We start from the raw sequence: 19,052 nt of genomic DNA, 5'->3' as shown, positions 1-19,052 counted from the left end.
GCTATTTTAATTCCAATGGCCAAGGGAACTTTATCAGGATGCATAGTACCCTGGATTCATGAAATAACTGGCCTGTAAAATTTAAAGCATTAAGATCAACTTCCAAAAGATGTTTTTTTTATTCCTTTTATTAATCAGCTTTAGCATGGGTGTGTAAACTTATGCAAGCCACTGTACATATCTTCACATGTTCTGGAAGCGTTCTCCTGAGGGTCAGTTCTGAAACAGTATTACATCCAAAATGTCTGCCTTGATTAATGTTACTGTACCAGTTACTGTATATGTTTTAATTCTGAATGACCTGTCACTCTTCAGCTCTCTAAAGCTCAAAAACGTGCTGTGTTTGCTGGACTTAACGCTGCTAAGAGGATGACTGCAACCAGTTGGAAGCCACCTCATCGTCTGTTCGTACATGGATCCTTTCTTTTTTGGACGTAACATATTTAGAACTATCTACGGCTCGCATAGGTGGAGCCCCGGGAAGGACTTTGGAGTCTTTAAAGTCCATGCTGTGAGTTTGTGCTGCAGCCTTTTCTATTGTTTGCATATGTGACTGGTGTCTGGTGTCTGTTTGTGTGTGTGTTTGTGTGGGTCTGTTTCTGCATGTGTTGTTTTGTCTCCCTCCCTCCCGTTGTTCCTTTCTGTTTTTGTGGCCCTGGGATGCGTTCCTATGTCCCAGTGTGTTGTTTAAAACTGTTTGTGAATGTTATGTTTACTGAAAATACAAACAAGTAAGCCAAGCAGCCAAAATTAGAATGAAATCATTTTGATCTTGCATTTTCCTCATTGTACTTATAATACAAGAACTAACAACCTCTACACTGCAATACCAGAAGAACGATGTTTTCTACATCAACTGGTTCAACTGGTGAGGATGCAAATTGGAATTCTGCAGCAAAACTGATATGTGCCAGAAATGAAAAGCCTGCTTTTGTCTACCACCGTCTAAAAATAACAACCAATTAAAAAAATGACATTTTGAGTGAAAATCTCCCACTGTAAACTGCATATGTGAGGAGAAAAGGTTTAGCAACAGGCATAGCAACAGTAACTAAAGAGGGTCATTTGTATATGTATATTTGCCTAGAAAAGCTTTCATGACTCAAGTCTTAATGCTAAACAACTTGTCAAAGAAGCAAGTTTTCAGCTCTTTGCAATTACTCACATTTAAGATATACTGTATAGCTGTTCGGGAAATCTACTTGTAGCTTTAGATAAATAAAAGAAAACGAGAAATGAACCTATATTTGGGGTGTTCAGTGTAAGGTCACAAAGTGAAACTGTAAAAGTCAAGAAGTCATTAAGGTGAGTAAGTAAGAAAACAGATACAGAAAGGAACAGAAAGATGAAGAGAGACTTAGGGCTGCACAATATGAGGAAAATGTCAAATTGAGATTATTATGAACAATGTTGCAATTGTGATAAAATTCACAATATTGGAGGGAATGTTCAATTTTTTGAATCATCATTTTCACTGTTCACTGAAACACAAATAAAAATGTACTATGGTCATGTAGTGTGATTTTTGCAAAAATCTGTACCAAACAAAGAGGTTTTTCTTTAGTCTGTAGGATAGTATTCATAGGCCCAGGACATCGCTGCAGCACCACAACACGTCCTTCAGAATGTGTTAGACACGTATTTTGCATTTAACAAACACTGCGTCCCCCTGTGATGTTGCACTATACTAGTCCATATTGCAATTTCGGTAAAATTATGGTTAATTGTGCAGCCCTAGGGAGGTTAGAGGGAAAACTTAGAAGCAGAGAGTGGGAGAAAAGAAGAGAATGACCCAACTTTGGACCCAGCTTTGTTAAAGAAGGTGGGGCATTATAAAGCCCACTGGGGAATACTAGGGAATTCAGTTTGCTTGTCCTGCATTATGTTCCCTCTGCAGACTTTATGAGAACAAACCAAAATCTAACAAAAAAGGGGGAAATAAAGCTGAGCTGGTTTCTGCAGAGAAAAGCGTTACATGTTGAATGAAAATTAAATATTTAAACAGATGAGGAGACATTTCTTTTATGCTGCTGAAGTACCACAACATTTGGATTTTACCCTTCAACAACTTGCTAAAATACACAGCTGAAGAGAAAGAGATGTACGGAGGGAAGAAGAGAGGAAGTGAGATAGAGAGGGAGATTTGGTATGTAGACCTTCCACTGCGAAAGGAAATAAACAGCTCCATACTTGACATACTCACTCTGTTTCTGTGTTTTCACTCGGCACCTACACACTGTATATCAATGCTTGCTATCTCTGTGTACCAATGTTGTTGTGTATGGGTCTTTCTATGTGTGTGTGTTTTCTGGAGGTTTGAAATGTTTCCAGCAGCAACACCCAGCTAGTCAACATGCGGTCAGCAGCCCCCCCCCCCTCCCATGCTCTCCAAACACCAACAGTCTCATCACACACTGGCCCAGAGTCAAGCAAATAAACTGCACTGCGGAGCGTTGCAAACATCACAGACCTGACTGGTATAGAAAACAGGAGAAAGCTGCAGAATGCAACTTTTTTTTTTATCTTTAAATGTTTGAAGAACTAAACACATGGAATGTTTTGTTTGTCTGTGTCTGTGTGTGTTTACTGGATGTGTTCTGGTGCACTCTTCATGGTTCTAGTGCATGCTTTGTGTTGTGATCATATAGCAACAATAACTATGTGCAGGCAACAGTGAGATATTACACTAAAGCTGAATGTCCGGAAGTTAAAAGCCATTTCAAATCTTTTTTTTTAATTCCCTCTGTCTCGGGCAACATGTTGTTTCATAACAAATAGGTCAAGTTTGTACTTTCAATCTTAACATTGTATCTGCATCAAAATCATTTGTAACGCTGTTACATCTGTTTAGGCTTTAAGATTATAAGGACACAGGTGCAGTTAAAGGGCAGCTTGGCTGTTGCATGTTGTAATCAAGTAAGTTGAGGACTACATTATTTGTCACATTATATTGTCAGATTGACTTTCATTAAGGTATTTTTTGCAGGACTGCATTGGAAACTTAATGTTTCTTTTCAAAGCAGGCACGATCACAAAGTAGGAGAGCCAGAACGAGATTAGGAGTGCAGTGCAGAAGAGTCACTACATTACATCTGCACACAGCATGCAATCAGGAGCAGTTTAGACACTTCAACAAGTAGACAAAAAGAGCTGGTGATCAAAAGAAAACCTGTAATTAAAAGGGTAAGTCTGTTCTAACACAGCTGGCTGCAGTCACAAAAATGCACACAAGACGGACTGAATTTTGTAAGATCAGTCTTTGTCTCAAAGCAATGCGATTTCCTCAAAAGTTACAATTATATTTCGTAATATCAGAGCCTTTTTCCGGTGTAGTTAGATCCAGCTCTGTGTTCAGAAGCTAAGTCCCGGTTATCATTAAAAGGTTTGTACATTACTGTGCTAAACCCTGAACTATTCTGTTTTCAGCTTTTAGCAATGCATTTTTGCGATTAATACATTATTTTTTAACGTTTTCTTTTACTTAAATACGTGATGATTACATGATACATGATTTTCGCTAACTATAATTGAACACTCCAATATTTGAGAATACCTGAAAAATCACCTGATTTGGAGATACACAGTTTCCACTGGACAGTGACCATGTTACAACATTTATTACTATTATTAATGTTAACCCTTGATTAATATTGCTGCCCTTGTTGCTATAAGCTATGAGCTATACTACCTGCCAGTATCAGCACCACCGCTGGGTCTCTGAGCCTGCTGAGAGGAAAAGAAGGATTTATGAGAGGCTGGAAGCAAGCCAAGTGACTTCCTGTGGCAGCAGGGTGGGGATCATCATTCACCATCTCTATTGAGCTTTGCGGTGAATGGTTCTCTTGCACTTACCACATACTACTTTATGACACAAATACACACAATCCCACACAGGTTTTACATGACTTCTTTTAGGTAGAGTCACAAAAAGGAATTAAAGTTCAAGAATGTGCAGCCACACAAATTCCCCGTAGGGTTTCCTCTTGCCACGGCCGGGCCCTCCTGTGCAAGTTGTTCAATGTTTTGAGGCCTGTGTTGAAGGAGGCGGGTGGACATGGAGGGGTTAAAAAGGGTGGGCAGAGGGGGAGTGTAAGGAATGTGACACCAAGGGCCAAGAGGGATGATGAGGGACACTTACAAGAATCTCTCAATTTCCTGTTAAGAGGCATTTAAAAATCAGAATTATCACAATGTGCTGCACTCACCCTTCTCTAACCCTGGATTCTTTACTTTCACTGTCCACTCATGCCATAACAATTCCCTGAATCACACCTGGTAGAGCTTTGGGTTCATTACTAGCCAAACAAAAAGCTAATGATGACAATCTTCTCCCTTTCCCCCATTCATTACAGCCCACAACCCTGGTGTTTCTCCCAGAGAGGTATCAATTGTTTTTTTTTAAAATAAAGATCTATCCTAAGCTTGGATGAGAAAGTACATAAGCTTACGTGAACTGGGCTGGGGTAAAGGAAACATCCCTTTTTCCCAAAATAATGGGATAGTTATTTAAACAAAAAACACAATGGATTATTTCTTTAAGACCACACTGTTGCTGTTCAGTCTTTGTGTTATGTTTATGGGAGCCCATGTACATGTGCTTTGTGTTTCTATATGCCACACAGACATGAGATGCAGGGCTGTTTGAAAAAACTTCAGATGAAGCACAGCAGAGCAATCCTCCTGCATTCATGCAGACGTGAGCAGACTAATGAGGGACTGGAATGAGGAGCTGGATGCTCTGAGGAATGCTGAGGCCTTGCCAAGCTAACAGCAAAGCTCTGAGTGCCACTCTGAAGAGCAAAGCTTTAAAACACCCAGAGTGCAGCACGACGTCGCCTGTCTGCCTGACAGCCTGCAGAAGAGGCAGCTTCTCATGCAACATGCTGTTTACACTGGCTTTAGTACCATACCCAGGTCAAACCACTGCATTAATAAAAGCTATTATTGGGTCTGAAATACCAAAGCTAATGAAATGTTTCAATCTATAAAGAGTGAGAATACATTAGAGTAATGGACTGTCGATCCTAATTTGATCCCTATTCTGGGAAGTTAGTGAAGAGTGGCTGAGAGTAAATGGGTTCTGTGCTATTGTTTTCTCAACACCTGAGGTCCCAGAACACATCTCTAATGCATGCAGGGATTTAAAAAAGATAATATAGTACAAGTGTTTTGACACTTACCTCGGCTACCATTGTCTTCATCCTGGAAGAGAAAAACAGAATTTAAATGATTTGTGATTTAATTTCATTTAAGAGTTTGCCTTTTTTTTAAATACTTCTTCCTTTATTTTTTGCATCACTATATTTACAGTTTGATGAACCACAGTTACAATATAGATGTAAAGATGTAGTGGAGTAATGGCATCCTGGGCAGAGAATGAAGTCACACTCTTAATATGTGTGGGGGACAGGACTCATGTTTGTGTTTAGTTTTTTTAATTTGATCAACACATAAAACCTTAATTTCCTCTCTGAGTCCCAGTTAAAAATCCACACACTCTGGTTTTAATCCACCTCCCCTCAGTGACACATATGTTCTCCGTGCATCCTTAAAGACTCCCAGCTCTCCCAAGGCTTTCCTTAAGACGGCCTGACCCTCTTCAAGTTAACCCCAATATCCTCAAACTGTGATTAATCAAGTGCTCCAATCCAAGACCATGGGAGTAATTACAATACATGTGATGAATGTACACAAGGATGAGGATTTTTTAAATTTAGTTTTTAGACTCTTCCCTTGTCGGTTTGGGTTACATAATGGGAGAACTGGTCAGGGTGTCCAGTGAGTGTGACCTGATGGATTGAAATTTAAAGCTGCAGCTTGACTATTTCCCAGAATCACATCTTATATTAAGAAGGCCAAGAAAGTCTTCTAAAAGTCATGCAACAGTTAGTATTAGTCGTGTATGTCTATTCATTTATGTGAAAAAGCAAAAAAGTAAAAAAAATAAGTAAAAAAGAATCTCTGATTCAGCTCCTTAAATGTGAATATTTCTGGTTTTCTTTACTCCTCTATGAAAGTAGACCAAATTTATTTTTGTGAACAAAAACATTTGAGGACGTCATCTTCAGCTTTGGAAAACACTGGTCGACATACTTTCACAATTTTCAATAATGTTATAGACCAAACAACCAATTGATTAATCCAGAAAATAATCAACAGCCTTATTTTATTGTCTCAAAATTACATATTTACAAATGCTGAACAAAATTATAGACGCAACACTTGTTTTTGCCCCCATTTTCAAAAGATCTAAGACTTTTTTATGTAAAAAAACGTCTTATTTCTCTCAAATAATGTTCACAAATCTGTCTTAATATGTGTTAGTGAGCGCTTCTCCTTTGCCCAGATAATGCATCCACCTCACAGGTGTGCCATATCAAGATGCTGATTAGACAGCATGATAATTGCACAGGTGTGCCACAATAAAAAGGGGGGGAGGGGGTACAGGTGTCCGAAAACCAGTAAGTATCTGGTGTTATGGTTAAGGTTCATCTGTGAAGAGAACACCTCTCCAAAGTGCCTGACTCCATCGAATATGAGTATTTGCCCACTTAAGTCGGTTACGACGACAAACTGCAGTCAGAGAGAGAGAGAGAGAGAGAGAGAGAGAGAGAGAGAGAGAGAGAGAGAGAGAGAGAGAGAGAGAGAGAGAGAGAGAGAGAGAGAGAGAGAGAGAGAGAGAGAGAGAGAGAGAGAGAGAGAGAGAGAGAGAGAGAGAGAGAGAGAGAGAGAGAGAGCACCCCACACCTGTGCAACATTCATGCTGTCTAATCAGCATCTTGATATGCCACACCTGTGAGGTGGATGCATTATCTGGGCAAAGGAGAAGCGCTCACTAACACAGATTTGTGAACATTATTTGAGAGGAATAAGCCTGGTGTGTACATAGAAAAAGTCTTAAATCTTTAAGTTTAGCTTGTGAAAAATGGGGGCAAAAACAAGTGTTGTGCTTGTTTTGGTGTAAGAATAATGCCAACTGCTTACACAGGATACAAAAGGCTAAATTCTGCTTTATCAGGAGCTGCCAGTGTTTAAAATGGATTTATTGCCTTTATTTTGCATAGTATGCGCCTTAGACTGCTGGATAAGAGATTTCCCGCGGCAAAGTTGCTAATGTAAGTTCGATTCAAGTGCACAAAAACCTTTTATTACGTTACAGCAAGATCACAAAGCACATTGTGGTCCATGTTGAACTTAAAAGTGGCCGAAACAAGATTGTGTTATCCAAGAAGTCCTCTGGGAGAAACGGCCTATCTTTTCGGTTCCACAAATATCTGAAAATCCTAAATCGTGCCACAGTTTCTCTTTCAACGTGCAGAACAGAAGCCAAAAGCTATAAACAGAACACACTATGCTAACATGTAGGAAATCCTTCTGTACAAACTGAAGAGGTTGTCAAAATACACTTCAGAGAAAAGTAAACCAAATGTATCCTGAATTATCACTAACAAAAACGAATAGACAGGAGGCCACGATAAGCCTTGTGGAAGCTGGCTTGAAACATTCTCCCTCACATTCTACCATTAAAGAAGCCCCGTCGTATTGACCCAAAGCCCCTTGTGTGTTCGTCTGTGCCCATTAGGAGCCGGACGTGCTGTAACGTCAGGATTAATACCAAAGGGCAGATTGGTACGGATGTTATCCAGAGGACAGCTGGCAGACTTCCCAGGTGGGATGATTCAAGTCAGGAAGGCTCTGAAAAACCCCTTGCTAACATTACTGACACGACGTGCATAAATTATATAACAGTGGGATATTGTACTGTTCTTCAGTCGGGCCACAATTAAATGAAATGTCGCAATTTTAACATCTTAAACCCATTAAATGTTGATTTCCAAGGGCTATACTTAAGCTGTATCCCATTCTATACTGCATACTGAGTCCAAGCAGGTTTCAGTATAGCTTCATTTTTAAATTCTAGGTCAATTTTGGATGAATTCAGCAACTGTGGCACCATGTTTTGTGATGAAGTATTTTAACTTTGCTATAGCTCTTATTTGCACCTTGGCTTCTTTTCCATTGCAACAACGGGGGAGACTAATGTATTGTAGTATTTGGTGACATCGACCCAGACTGACAAAACGTTATTTCTAAGAAACCAAGTAGATATAATTAAAACTGTTGGCCATAAAATTTAACCTATACAGTCATTACTTGTCCCTGTTTTAACTTACATTGAGAATATCATTAAGAAAACATTTGAAATTGGAACACAGAATGGGGAAAACAGTTCCTCCCACTAGGGAAATTGAGGAGTTCACAGCTGGAAAAATTACAGCAAGTGGTGGCTTGTGGTAAAACAGTTCCAGGAGGATCTCAGTACAGCAAAAACATGATAAACATACTAAATAGTACATAGTGTAAGCAATTAGTAAATAGTGTGGAACTGGGACACATTGCAAGTGCTGATGTGTTTGTCTACAGCTGTGTTCAAACAGCATCATCAGAAATCATGATTCGGATTATGTTTGTCCCCTCGTGTCACACCAGTCAGGTGTTTTCTAATCACTGTAGACACTAAAAAGCTAAATCAAATTCTATGATTAAAATCTGTAACACTGACCAGTAGTTATAATTTCTAGGCCCTTGACAGTTAGAACAGAGGACAAGAGCCAATAAAGTGACTGGTATTTGGAAAAAAGCTCTGATTCATTCAAAATTCCAGAAAAAAATAGTACAATTTTTTTCCACTTTTTAAGGTTGCTGTAATGGGTCCTAGAGTCCATTTTAAGAGTGTCCAACACTGATATACTTTGCCCAATTAAATTGTATTTTTAATTCTATATTAAAAAGTTTATTGTACAGTTACTGCTTTGTTAGTGTCAAAAATTGATTCGTCCATAAACTATATATATATAAAAATCAATATTATTTGCTTAAAATGGCCAGTGGTGTAAGATTATTCCATCTGTTTCTAGTAAGTCTCTTTTTAATATTGGGTCATATCCTCCTGCTGGCCTGAGGCTTACATCACTTAATTCAACAAAAGTATATTTACTTTGGAAATGTGAGTATAATTCCTTACTTCAACGTCAGAATTTCTTGCTTTTTTTAAACAATTACTCAGCTCTAAATTGCATTAGACAATGTAAAGTCTGTTTTGTTTCATTATATTTAGGTCATAGTGTCAACAGAGGGGTAAGAGATGACGTTCTGTCACCTTCAGAGAGTTGTGGACGGCAGACTCGGGCGGGTAGACAATGAAGTGTCGCAGTGTGAAGCCGAAGCCCTGGGAGGTTCTGCGCAGCTGAAGCGTCTTGGGCCCCGGCCATGAAAAAGCCTCGTCCTCTGCCCCGGGAGAAGCCACGGCCGACGCCTCGCTCTGATCGCGCCCATCCTTCTGCTTGGCCTGAAAGGAGGACAAAAACAGGTACATCAGTGTTAGTCTTCAGGACATATACAGTGTGTACACCGGTGTTGACACAGACAGAAATTGAAAAGTAGAAAAGTCTTTTTTAAAGTCTAATTGGTCATTTATTTCTGGCAATATTTGCTTTTTTTCTGTTGAGAATTAGATGAGAAGAGTGATACAACTCTCTTGTCTGTACCGTAAGTATAAGCTAGCGGCTACAAGAAGCTTGTAAACTAGCACAAAGACTGAAAACACGGGGGGGCAGTTTGGTTTTTTAAAGGTTGAGCTTTCGAAGTGCTGATAGGTGGAATTTAATACATTTGGAAAGAACCAGGCTAGAGGTTTCCCCCTGCTTTTAGTTTTTATGCTAAGCTAGGCTAACTGACTACAGCTTCATATTGAGCATACAGATTTAAGTATGGTATTGATCTTCTCATCTCACTCTGAACGATGGCGATGAATGCAAAAAACTGAAGAGAAAAGAAAGAAAAGGGCCTTTTTTGGGACTTTTGTGCTTCATGACACCATGTCATAGGTTATGGCCTTAGTGTGAACAAGAACTGTAATGCTTTTAAAGACCTACTATGTGAAAGGATCATATATTTAACAAGAAAAAAAAAAACCTTTTAAAAAGGTTAGGATAAAAATAAACAACCTTGTGCAACAGAAATATATTGTTTAGTCTTTCTTTCCCCTCAAATCCTCATCAACACCCTCAAAATGAATTGACAACTCATTAGTTTGTGAACCGCTGCTGAACATAATGCACTGCCCCACGAAATGTTAGATTTTCGAGCTTACTCAGTAGTGAAAGAGTTAGCTAAAGCTTACGCTAGTGATGCTAAGCCGACGTCACAACCAAACGTTAGTGATTGGTTGTGGCAGATCCAGAGTGGCTCTGGGCAGATCCAATAGTTTTAAACTTCTACACAGTACCCGCCTTCAAGGAAGTTCACACTTGTCAGTGGAGAGTGGCCAGACTCTTTGTTCAAATCAAATGTACCAGTCGAGTAGGACCAGCTAGTTTGTAGGCTGTTTCTGCTGCATAAATAAATGATGACATATAGTTGTAGACTGAAACTTGCAAATAAAAGTCAGATTTTGAGGAAGTGGAACATGTTTGACCTGGAATTCTTCTGCTAACTGTCATTACAAACGCAATGGCAGATTGATACTAACTCACAAACAATACATACATCTATACATCTATCTATACCCCCCATTTCCACTACAACATTCTACATTCAACAGATTAACTTTGGTATTTCCTGGACTTGATCTGTAATTTTTGTTCACATACAAGTGTCACAAAGCTCAGAATATTCCCCCACTCTTCAGTGCCATCAACACTTGAAGATAAATGGTCTCAAATGCCAGCAAACTGACCTCTGCTGCTGCGATCTGTCTTATCGATGAGAATAAAGATATATCACATTTACAAGCAGCTGATTAAGACACCCGAGTCTCAGTTTGCAAATACAGAACCATTCATTTGACTCAGAACACCTGTTATCCTCAGAAGAAAAGTGTTAAAATGTTGGGGACAGAGGCCAAAAAATGCAGTCAGACAATATTGTTCCTAAATTGTGGTTAGTGTCAGTGATCTGTCAGAATAATCAGGATTGTCATTTAAGCCACATTTGTACTGCCCCGAGCTCCGCACAGCCATACATATGGCTTTAGTTATTGCACATTTGGGGCTTTGCAGGGCTATTTGGCGTGGTTGCATGATGACAGACTTATCTTCTACATTCCTACTGTGAATAACACGGGATGAAAAAAACTCTTTATTAAATGCTGGCAGCTTAGTTTGCGTAAAATGAATGCCTATATAAAAGAATGCTTTCAACTGGAAACTGTAGCTATGCTGAAAATACAGTGAGCCACCACAGTTTACAAAATTACTCTTTTCCTGAAGATGTTAAAAAACACACACACACATATACACACACACACAGGGTATAGCTGGTCACATATTACATCTACACTTAGAGTGATAAAAGGTTAGTTTCATCATTGAGTCTTGATCAAATATTCAGCATATTAATTGATTAATTGGGTTCAAGATAACATCTTCAAATATGTTGTTTTGTCTGACTAACAGTCAAAAACACCAAATATATTCAGTTCAGTCTCATGGATAAAGAAAACAGCAAACATTTGTATTTGAAACTAAATCAGAAGTTGTGGATGAAGCCAGTGATTCTTTTCCATTTTAACTTAAAAAAAAACAAGACTAATGAGTAATTGTGTAAAAAGTGATTGTCAAAACAGATGCCAATTTGTTGCTGATTGACTAATAAAGGATATAACTAATCTTTTCAGCTGTGGTACAGTATGGTGTGATCCATGTTTTCCAAAACCTTTTTTAAAGAATGCACATTTATAAATATGTCTAACTTGCAATAGTCCAAACCTAATAGACAATAATAACACTACAACTATGTTTTGAATCTACTTCCCAAAGCCTTTTCAAGAACTTTACAACCCAGCTTTATCATTTCAATACACATACAGCAGGAAATATTCTATAACTCGTAATCCCGACGCCTATATTGTTCCATCTCTGAGAAACACTCGGGTCTTTCCTGCTGCTGCGAGCTGTCTGAGCAACAAGACTTTTGTCACATCCATCATCAAAGTAATGATGAAACTGAACCACTGCACCACAGGGTGTGCGTTAGCGGTTATTGCTAACACTACCGTGGTGACTCCGGGCTACGAGAGCCTGCCAAGAGTTTCAGCCTCAACCCAAATCTCGCCAAGGCTCTTCTCCTACCAAACAAAGACATTCTCCCCCACCATCCCTCTAACTTCTCTATCCACACCTCTTCTCGGCCTGTCTGGAAGAGGCAGATGTAGAGGCCTTCAGAGAGTGGGATGGGTGTGGGCTTAATGGTATGACTAGTGAAATCACTACCAATACCCAGTGGTGTTGAGCTGGAAGTAAGCCTCAGTCCACATTGTAACATTGAGGAGAGGCTGACAGTCCAACTTAGCTGTTTGTTTTGATTTCATGCTTAACATTTAATGTTTTAATATGCAATAGCTAAGCCATTGGCGCCCCATAGAAGAGGTGCGCACACACATTTTCCATCTCTCTATATATAACATATTGAATTATACAGCAAGAGAAGCAGGAGCATAGCACAGTGGGAAGGGAAACCGCAGCATAGTGCTTCAGTAAAAGACAGTCACACACAAAAAGGTACAATACTGTAAATCTGCTCCCAACAAGATCACACAATAACCTTATGAACATAAATGACTCAATTATGCAAGCAATATGTCCACCAAAACAGTTCCCATTATGTGTACACGTAGGGTTTGATCTGGGTACTGCCATATGGGGTCGTGGCCTGCGGGAGGATGCATTTGCATGCCCATTCCTGCTACTTTATGTATATGAGATGAGTACATTTGAATGGCATTACTTGTGGACTCAGCTTTTCTCCACACTATTTTAATTTCTTATTTTTTCTTAGAAAAGAAAGTGTGTGTGAGTCACCCGTGGGTCATCTGACCTCATGCGTCTACCTCTTTCACTCCCTCTCGCCTTTTCTTTCCAAACTTCTCTCCCTCTATGACCACAGACTTCAACATTAGTCACCCTTATTCCCTATACTTTAGGAAAATATCACTGCACAATGACTTCATTCAATTGAGCTTTAGTCCATGCTATATATAAAAAAAATCTAATGGTAGAAGGAGAAATTCTAAAATACGCACAGCTGGAAAATCAACCTCATCTTCCTCTAACAGCATACAGCAAAGTGTCACTCGGAAACTACCAAAGGGACCTACAATAAATGAAACCTAAAACCAAAATACACACGCAGACAGACTCACATTACAAAAGATATCGGTCAGTGAAACAGGACTACCCTGCTGCTGGAGAGCAGGATGACGCACACAAAATTCCTCAGACAGCACAACAAAGTGTAGCCGCCCCTAAACCTCTCCTCCCCTATCAAATGCTTTCTATGTTAACCTATACACCTCTGCCACTGATATTGCCTAAACAAATATTTCAGCAAGTCAGGTGATTTTCTAAATGCCTCTAAACTGCTACACTTGCTTCCTCAAAATGTCAATACACAAGGATGCTCTTCAACCTTTTCATACCCAACTGTTCTTACCGGAGATCTGACACAGTTCTTTCTGGAGGCTTCTCTGAGCCGAGCCCAGGACAGGCTGCGGTTAGGACTGGTCACCCCCAGTTCTACCTCTCCCCAGTAGGCCCTGGCCAAAAGCTGGAACCAAAGACAGTACGGCTCTGACAGGCAGCCATCCACGCCGGCCAGGCGAGCCCAGGGACAACCTCCAGATGACGGGGAACGAGAGAGGGAGCAGCACCCTTCAGCGTTCACGTCCACATCCTGCAGGTCTGGGTGATCCTTCAGAGGAACCGGCTTACAGCCTGGTGGTAGCCCGTTCCTCTGGGCCAGCATGGCATAGCCAGGTTTGAAGTGGTAGGATCAAAAGGCTGAACAGATAAAAACTATCCTCAAAAAGGTTCCTGTTTCAGTGTCTTTTGGTTGCTCTTTTCTAGCTAGTCTACTCCAAATTTCTGGATGAGTCCATTTTGTGCCCTCTTCCTCCCTAGGTCTGTCTTTATTTGTCTATTCTAGTCTCAGTTTGGAGGAACAGGGCTGTTCTTCTGAGCGTCCCACAGACACATGATGTTTCCACTAAGCCGAGAGGAGAGCGCAGCGGCTAAGTACACTGCAGAGAGTCCAGGCCGACTGACTGACGCACCCACCCACTCACCACACAAAACTCTCTCTGAAGTATGCACACACACACACACACAGTCACATACACACACCAGGCGGCCTGAAGTGAATTCTCTTCCTTTCCTGTCTCCTCCATCTCTCTCTCTCTCTCTCTAACTCACCTCTTCCGCTGCCAACATTTAAAAGTTTAAGCTGTAGTGTGCTCGCCAACAAGCTCACGTGTCGAGGCTAATCAATGAATGATGAGAACAAATGAAAGGAGAAGAAAGTTAAATACAGTATGAGGAACATTTAAAAAAAGTTTTTTATGGTAGGAAGCACAAGCAGCAAAAAGTTAGTATCTGTCAGAAGGAGACAGGAATAGATTGTTTTCACAGCCTGTGGAAGAAGTCAAGTGGGGCTAATACAGATAAGGAAGCATATGGGTTCTATGAAATCTATAAGGCACAGAAATGCACAGTCAACCCACCCACCTTTGCATGCCTGCAGCTCATCTGGCAACTAAAATGAACTGATGCTTGGGTGGCAGGTTTTGTGGTCAGAGACTACCAGGAGGTGCATAAACACACAGCAACTCCTGTATATTCATTTATTTATTTATTTATTAAACAAGGTTCATACGTATAAGCATTGTTACATAAGGATGAGCAATGCAACAGATGTAATGTACATAGGGCGTCTAGTTGGAAACAAATTTGCAGCCCCAGGCCTTGTTATAATGGTAATAATTTGGTTGAGCTTAATTACCAGACATGCTAAATGAAAAGACAGACGTTGGAATAAAGTTTATAAGGGACTATTTCAGGGACAACTTGGCTTAAGAAAGTCGCCGTGACTTATTAATTAATTTATTTGTTTGGGAAAGAGCACGTTAATGAAGATCAGTAGAAAAATACAATTTTAACATGGCGGTTAGCTAGAATGGTAATTTACATCCACCTCAAGATTGTCTGGAGCACCTGCAACCACCAATTCTCCCTTCATAATCAACCTAGTATGATGTAAGAAGCTGGCCTCAATCCGTCCAGGTAAACAAAAATTGACAGAGGCTTGGCAACTGCCTTTATTTCAGGAGCAGTGAGAGGGTTGGGAGCAGGATGGACTCAGCCCTGATACCTTTTAGTAAATCTCTCCAGTAGAGAGAGGGGCCAAAACATCAATTTAATATTTAATCACATTTTCATCTCAGGGATCTCTGGAGCTTTTGTGCAGCTCCAACATCAGGACTCTGTGCTCTGCTACGGCCTGTTACTAAATGTTGAATAAGTCTGTTTAACGTAAGAGAAATGGGTCCGCCTTCAGTCCATTTTGACTTTCAATACCTCACTGTGTCTCCAGGGTGTTCTTAGATGTACAGATTGATCCAATAGTCGCCGTTTTACTGGTTCACTTCCAACAACAGCTACTGCGCGTCCGTCAACAGCCGGCGTGGTTTGTAAAGTTCCTCTGGACGAGATCGTCTGCTGAATAGCAAAAACGTAAATACCGGTCTATTTTGATTCGAAGGAGAAATATTTGCCATCCGAGATGGCAACGACCATGAAAACAACATCAGGAACCCAGTGGCGGAATGTTCCCTCTCAGCATTTTGTTATGAGCATCTTGTTACCACATTCACTCAGCTCAATATAGCATGTGGGATTCTGTATGGAAAAGATAGCAGCAATAGATGTCCCCAAACACAGCTAGTTGAGACACTTGACTTGTGGAAGCCAAAACAAGGATTAAGCCTTACAAGAATGGTTATATATGGAAACTGTAACCAACTGCATATATATATATATATATATATATATGTGTGTGTGTGTGTGTGTGTGGGGGGGGGGGGGGGGGGGGGGTGGAAGGAGTGTATTAGAGGTACTACTTCCAGCCAAACAATACTTCTTATCTCCACTAATAAATTTCAGAATGTTATAGAGTTTCACATATATATGTCTTTAAAACTCCTGCAAATCTAAAACACACGATTAGAAAAAAAAGGATCCTTGAAAGGAATTCCTGTTGGCGAGGAAGTGGATTTGGTGCCATGCAGACACAAAATCTAGACATGCCGCCCAGAAATATTGTGTCGTTGTCATGACAACAAACCACACCACAACAATGTCGGCCACTGGACTGGGGTGTCTTCCGTGGGCGCTTAAGTGATTTCATGGAGTGTGTGTTTCTCTGTGTTTATGTATAGATCAGTGTGTCTCAAGGCGTTATCAAAGCCTGACATTATTGAGGTTTGATGGGCAAATAGGAATCAAGTGAAAGGAAGGATTCATGTGTGTGTTCTGGATTTAGCTCTGCTTTGTTTGTCTTACTCACGGGTAAACTGGATTATGTTTTAATGTTTCAGCAGGACTGACACGGCTTTAAGGGTAATTCTTTCATCTCAGGTATTCTAGTTGCACAGTAAAGTAAGCAGAGGCGTCATGTTCTGGCCTTTTTTATGAATTACTGTAAACAATGAAAAGAATTTGCACGTCATGGAGATTTTTATCGGAAGGCTTAGATACGCACAAAAAAGAGAGCAAAGTAGGCGATGCACCTAGAACTGGGCAATATGGAGAAAATCAAATATCACAATACAAATATAAACAGTAAAAGGACATAAGTGTTGATGTTGTTGCCATCCAGCCTGTAAATCATTAAAAGACAACACTTGTGTCATTTCAACATATTAGATTCCATGTGATATGTCTGCAGGCTGATATTATCAGCTGTTACTAGGGATTTCCCAATCTATCAGTATCGGCATTAATAATGACAGAATCATTAATGACAAATAAATGATTCTGATGAATGAATATTTAAAAAATAAAATAAAAACTGTGTGTTGTGAGTGAGTGTTGGCGTTGTATAGTTTGTCCACCAGATGGCGATGTACAACAGTCAATACAATGTATCGGAATATCGGATTTTAAAATATTTGGATTGGTATGGGCCTTAAAAATCCTTTTTCGGTCGAGCTCTACAACATATTACGATATCCAAAATTGAAGAGGATATTTTGTTATGGTTTGGGGGTTTGCTTTTTCTTTTACCCCTTTGGTTTTTTGGTCCTGTCTTGTCTCCTCGCGTTTGTGTCTTGTGTCGCTGTTCCTGTCTTGTGTTGCCCTGTGAGTGTCTATCGGTACGTTCTGTTTCCTGTTTTATTTTGAAGTCTGGTCTCTGTCTCGTCTTGTCTCTAGTTTAACTTTTTACCTGTCTGATTGTCCTGCCCCGCCCCTAACGTGATTCACCTGATGTATCACCTGTTCCTCGTTACCTCTTGTGTTTAACCTCTGTGTTCCCTTTCTCTCTTGTCAGATTGTTTGTCCTGTCAGCCTTTCAGTTGGTGGTCCTGACCTTCCCTGTGAGTCTGTTCCAGTTGCTGTTTCTCCCGTATCCAGTTTTGGGGTTTTCTTTTGGTCTTTTTGGACTTTTGAGTTGTGGGGATTTTTGGAGAGTGTCTTGTTTTTGTGACCTGATCCCTGTGTTTGTTGAGACTCTGCCATTGTGTCAACAAATCCCCGCTCTTACTCTCCTGCCTGCAGGCTTGCCTCATCCCTGCATTTTGGTCCTCACTTCTATTAACATTGTAACATATTTAGACTCCTTAATAAATGTTGATATTACATCAACATATTACCCAGCCTTAGGTGTACCCTTTGATGCTTTCACGTTCTCAGGTAGCAACAATTATAAGCCTAAATACACCTCATACGTCTTGGGCAGGTTGGACAGTTATCCCATCTCTAGTAAGCTAATGCATTGCATGACGTGTGGCTGAGAGAACGGTATGAATGAAAGCCAGTAAAGACGCTGAAATGTCTCAATGTTATTGCCAACTGTTATTGTTGTAACTAAACTGTTTAAGTGCAGAAGTTATTACTTTTCTAGCATTGCTGGCAGTTAAACAGCCACAGGTGCATTACCACCACTCACAGAATTTGTGGATTTCTTCAGTATCCGAGACGCTTGAAATGAAAGTGTAAATGGGGCCCGTGTCAGACAACAGGGAAAATGCCCAACACCATTCCCCAGAGCCAAAATTGCTTATTTTGGCTTTCAAACAATGTATACAGTTTATTTTGATAACAGAGATAAACAGCAACAGGTTAACCAGATTGTGACCATGTTTAAACACAAAACAAACCGCAGCAGCTACACACCAGCTTGGAAAATCCTTTGAAGAAATGTACGAGATCACACAGAGGTGTAAATTGTTAGCAAAGCTGTCGATCCCACAACAGCAGCAATTACAATTAAAACTGGTGTAGTCCAGTGGATAAGATCAACTTGAGCGGGGCCACAAGTGCCTGGTAAATTCTACCAGCGGGTGTGGAGGTGGTACTATGAATAACTCACCAACAGACAAGGAGTTTACCGATGTAGTTGTAACATTTAGACATCTTTAACGCTCTCTCAGCACTGTTCCCACTTGCCGGCTGCTGGATCCAACACAGTGCAATTTGGTCTTGGAGTCCCCCTGCTGATAATTCTGCAAATGGACTTGTGGCTTCACACAACATATGCAGGGCCAAAGACAACATCCAGCCTGCGGCTGTGGTAAAATAAAGACAAGGATTAAGAAATCTTAACTGGTGTGGAGTCTTTAAGATGGAATTACATTAGTGGTGTGCTGAATCACCAGACCAGTCCAGCTTGTGCAAATGCTAAAGTAGCAAAACTGGGTAGAGGAAAAAGCTGCTGTTTTTTTTTTTTTTTTTTAACACTGAAAGCAGTTTTCCAAAGCTCACCACAGAAAATATCCTTAACATCCAAACTAACAGCCAAAGTTGTGTTCCCTGAGATGTGAAACTCGTTTCAGATGTTTACATTTCTGGAGAACACAACACAACACAATGAGAACCAGGTTGTTTCCTGATGCGGTTTTATTTTAATCCACTCAAATGTTGGAGTCTAGGATTTATTAGATGATTATCTGCAGCTCTGATTTGTGTAACAAAGAATCCAAAAAGGCCCATGGTCTTTAA

The 19,052-nt window shown here is 40.2% G+C and overlaps 1 protein-coding gene across 5 annotated transcripts in view; it reads right to left on the bottom strand.

The window, feature by feature from the left end:
* LOC117937507 (rho GTPase-activating protein 21) overlaps positions 1-19,052 on the bottom strand; it is an 87,819-nt gene that overhangs the window by 31,667 nt on the left and 37,100 nt on the right. For 3 of the 5 annotated variants that reach the window (XM_034861495.1, XM_034861497.1, XM_034861496.1), the window contains exons 1-3: positions 13,492-14,102; positions 9,161-9,349; positions 5,181-5,202 (exon numbers count right to left, since the gene is read on the bottom strand). In XM_034861495.1, coding sequence (XP_034717386.1) covers positions 5,181-5,202; positions 9,161-9,349; positions 13,492-13,803 — 523 coding nt within the window. In that variant the 5' untranslated portion in view covers positions 13,804-14,102. Of the gene's footprint in view, positions 1-5,180; positions 5,203-9,160; positions 9,350-13,491; positions 14,103-19,052 lie in introns of those variants that run through there. The other 2 variants (XM_034861499.1, XM_034861498.1) reach the window with 1 other exon arrangement.

Source organism: Etheostoma cragini, chromosome 22 (assembly GCF_013103735.1).
Source record: "Etheostoma cragini isolate CJK2018 chromosome 22, CSU_Ecrag_1.0, whole genome shotgun sequence".
Taxonomy (NCBI): domain Eukaryota; kingdom Metazoa; phylum Chordata; class Actinopteri; order Perciformes; family Percidae; genus Etheostoma; species Etheostoma cragini.
Note: the sequence above shows the minus strand (reverse complement) of the source record. Positions and strands in the feature narration are given on the sequence as shown.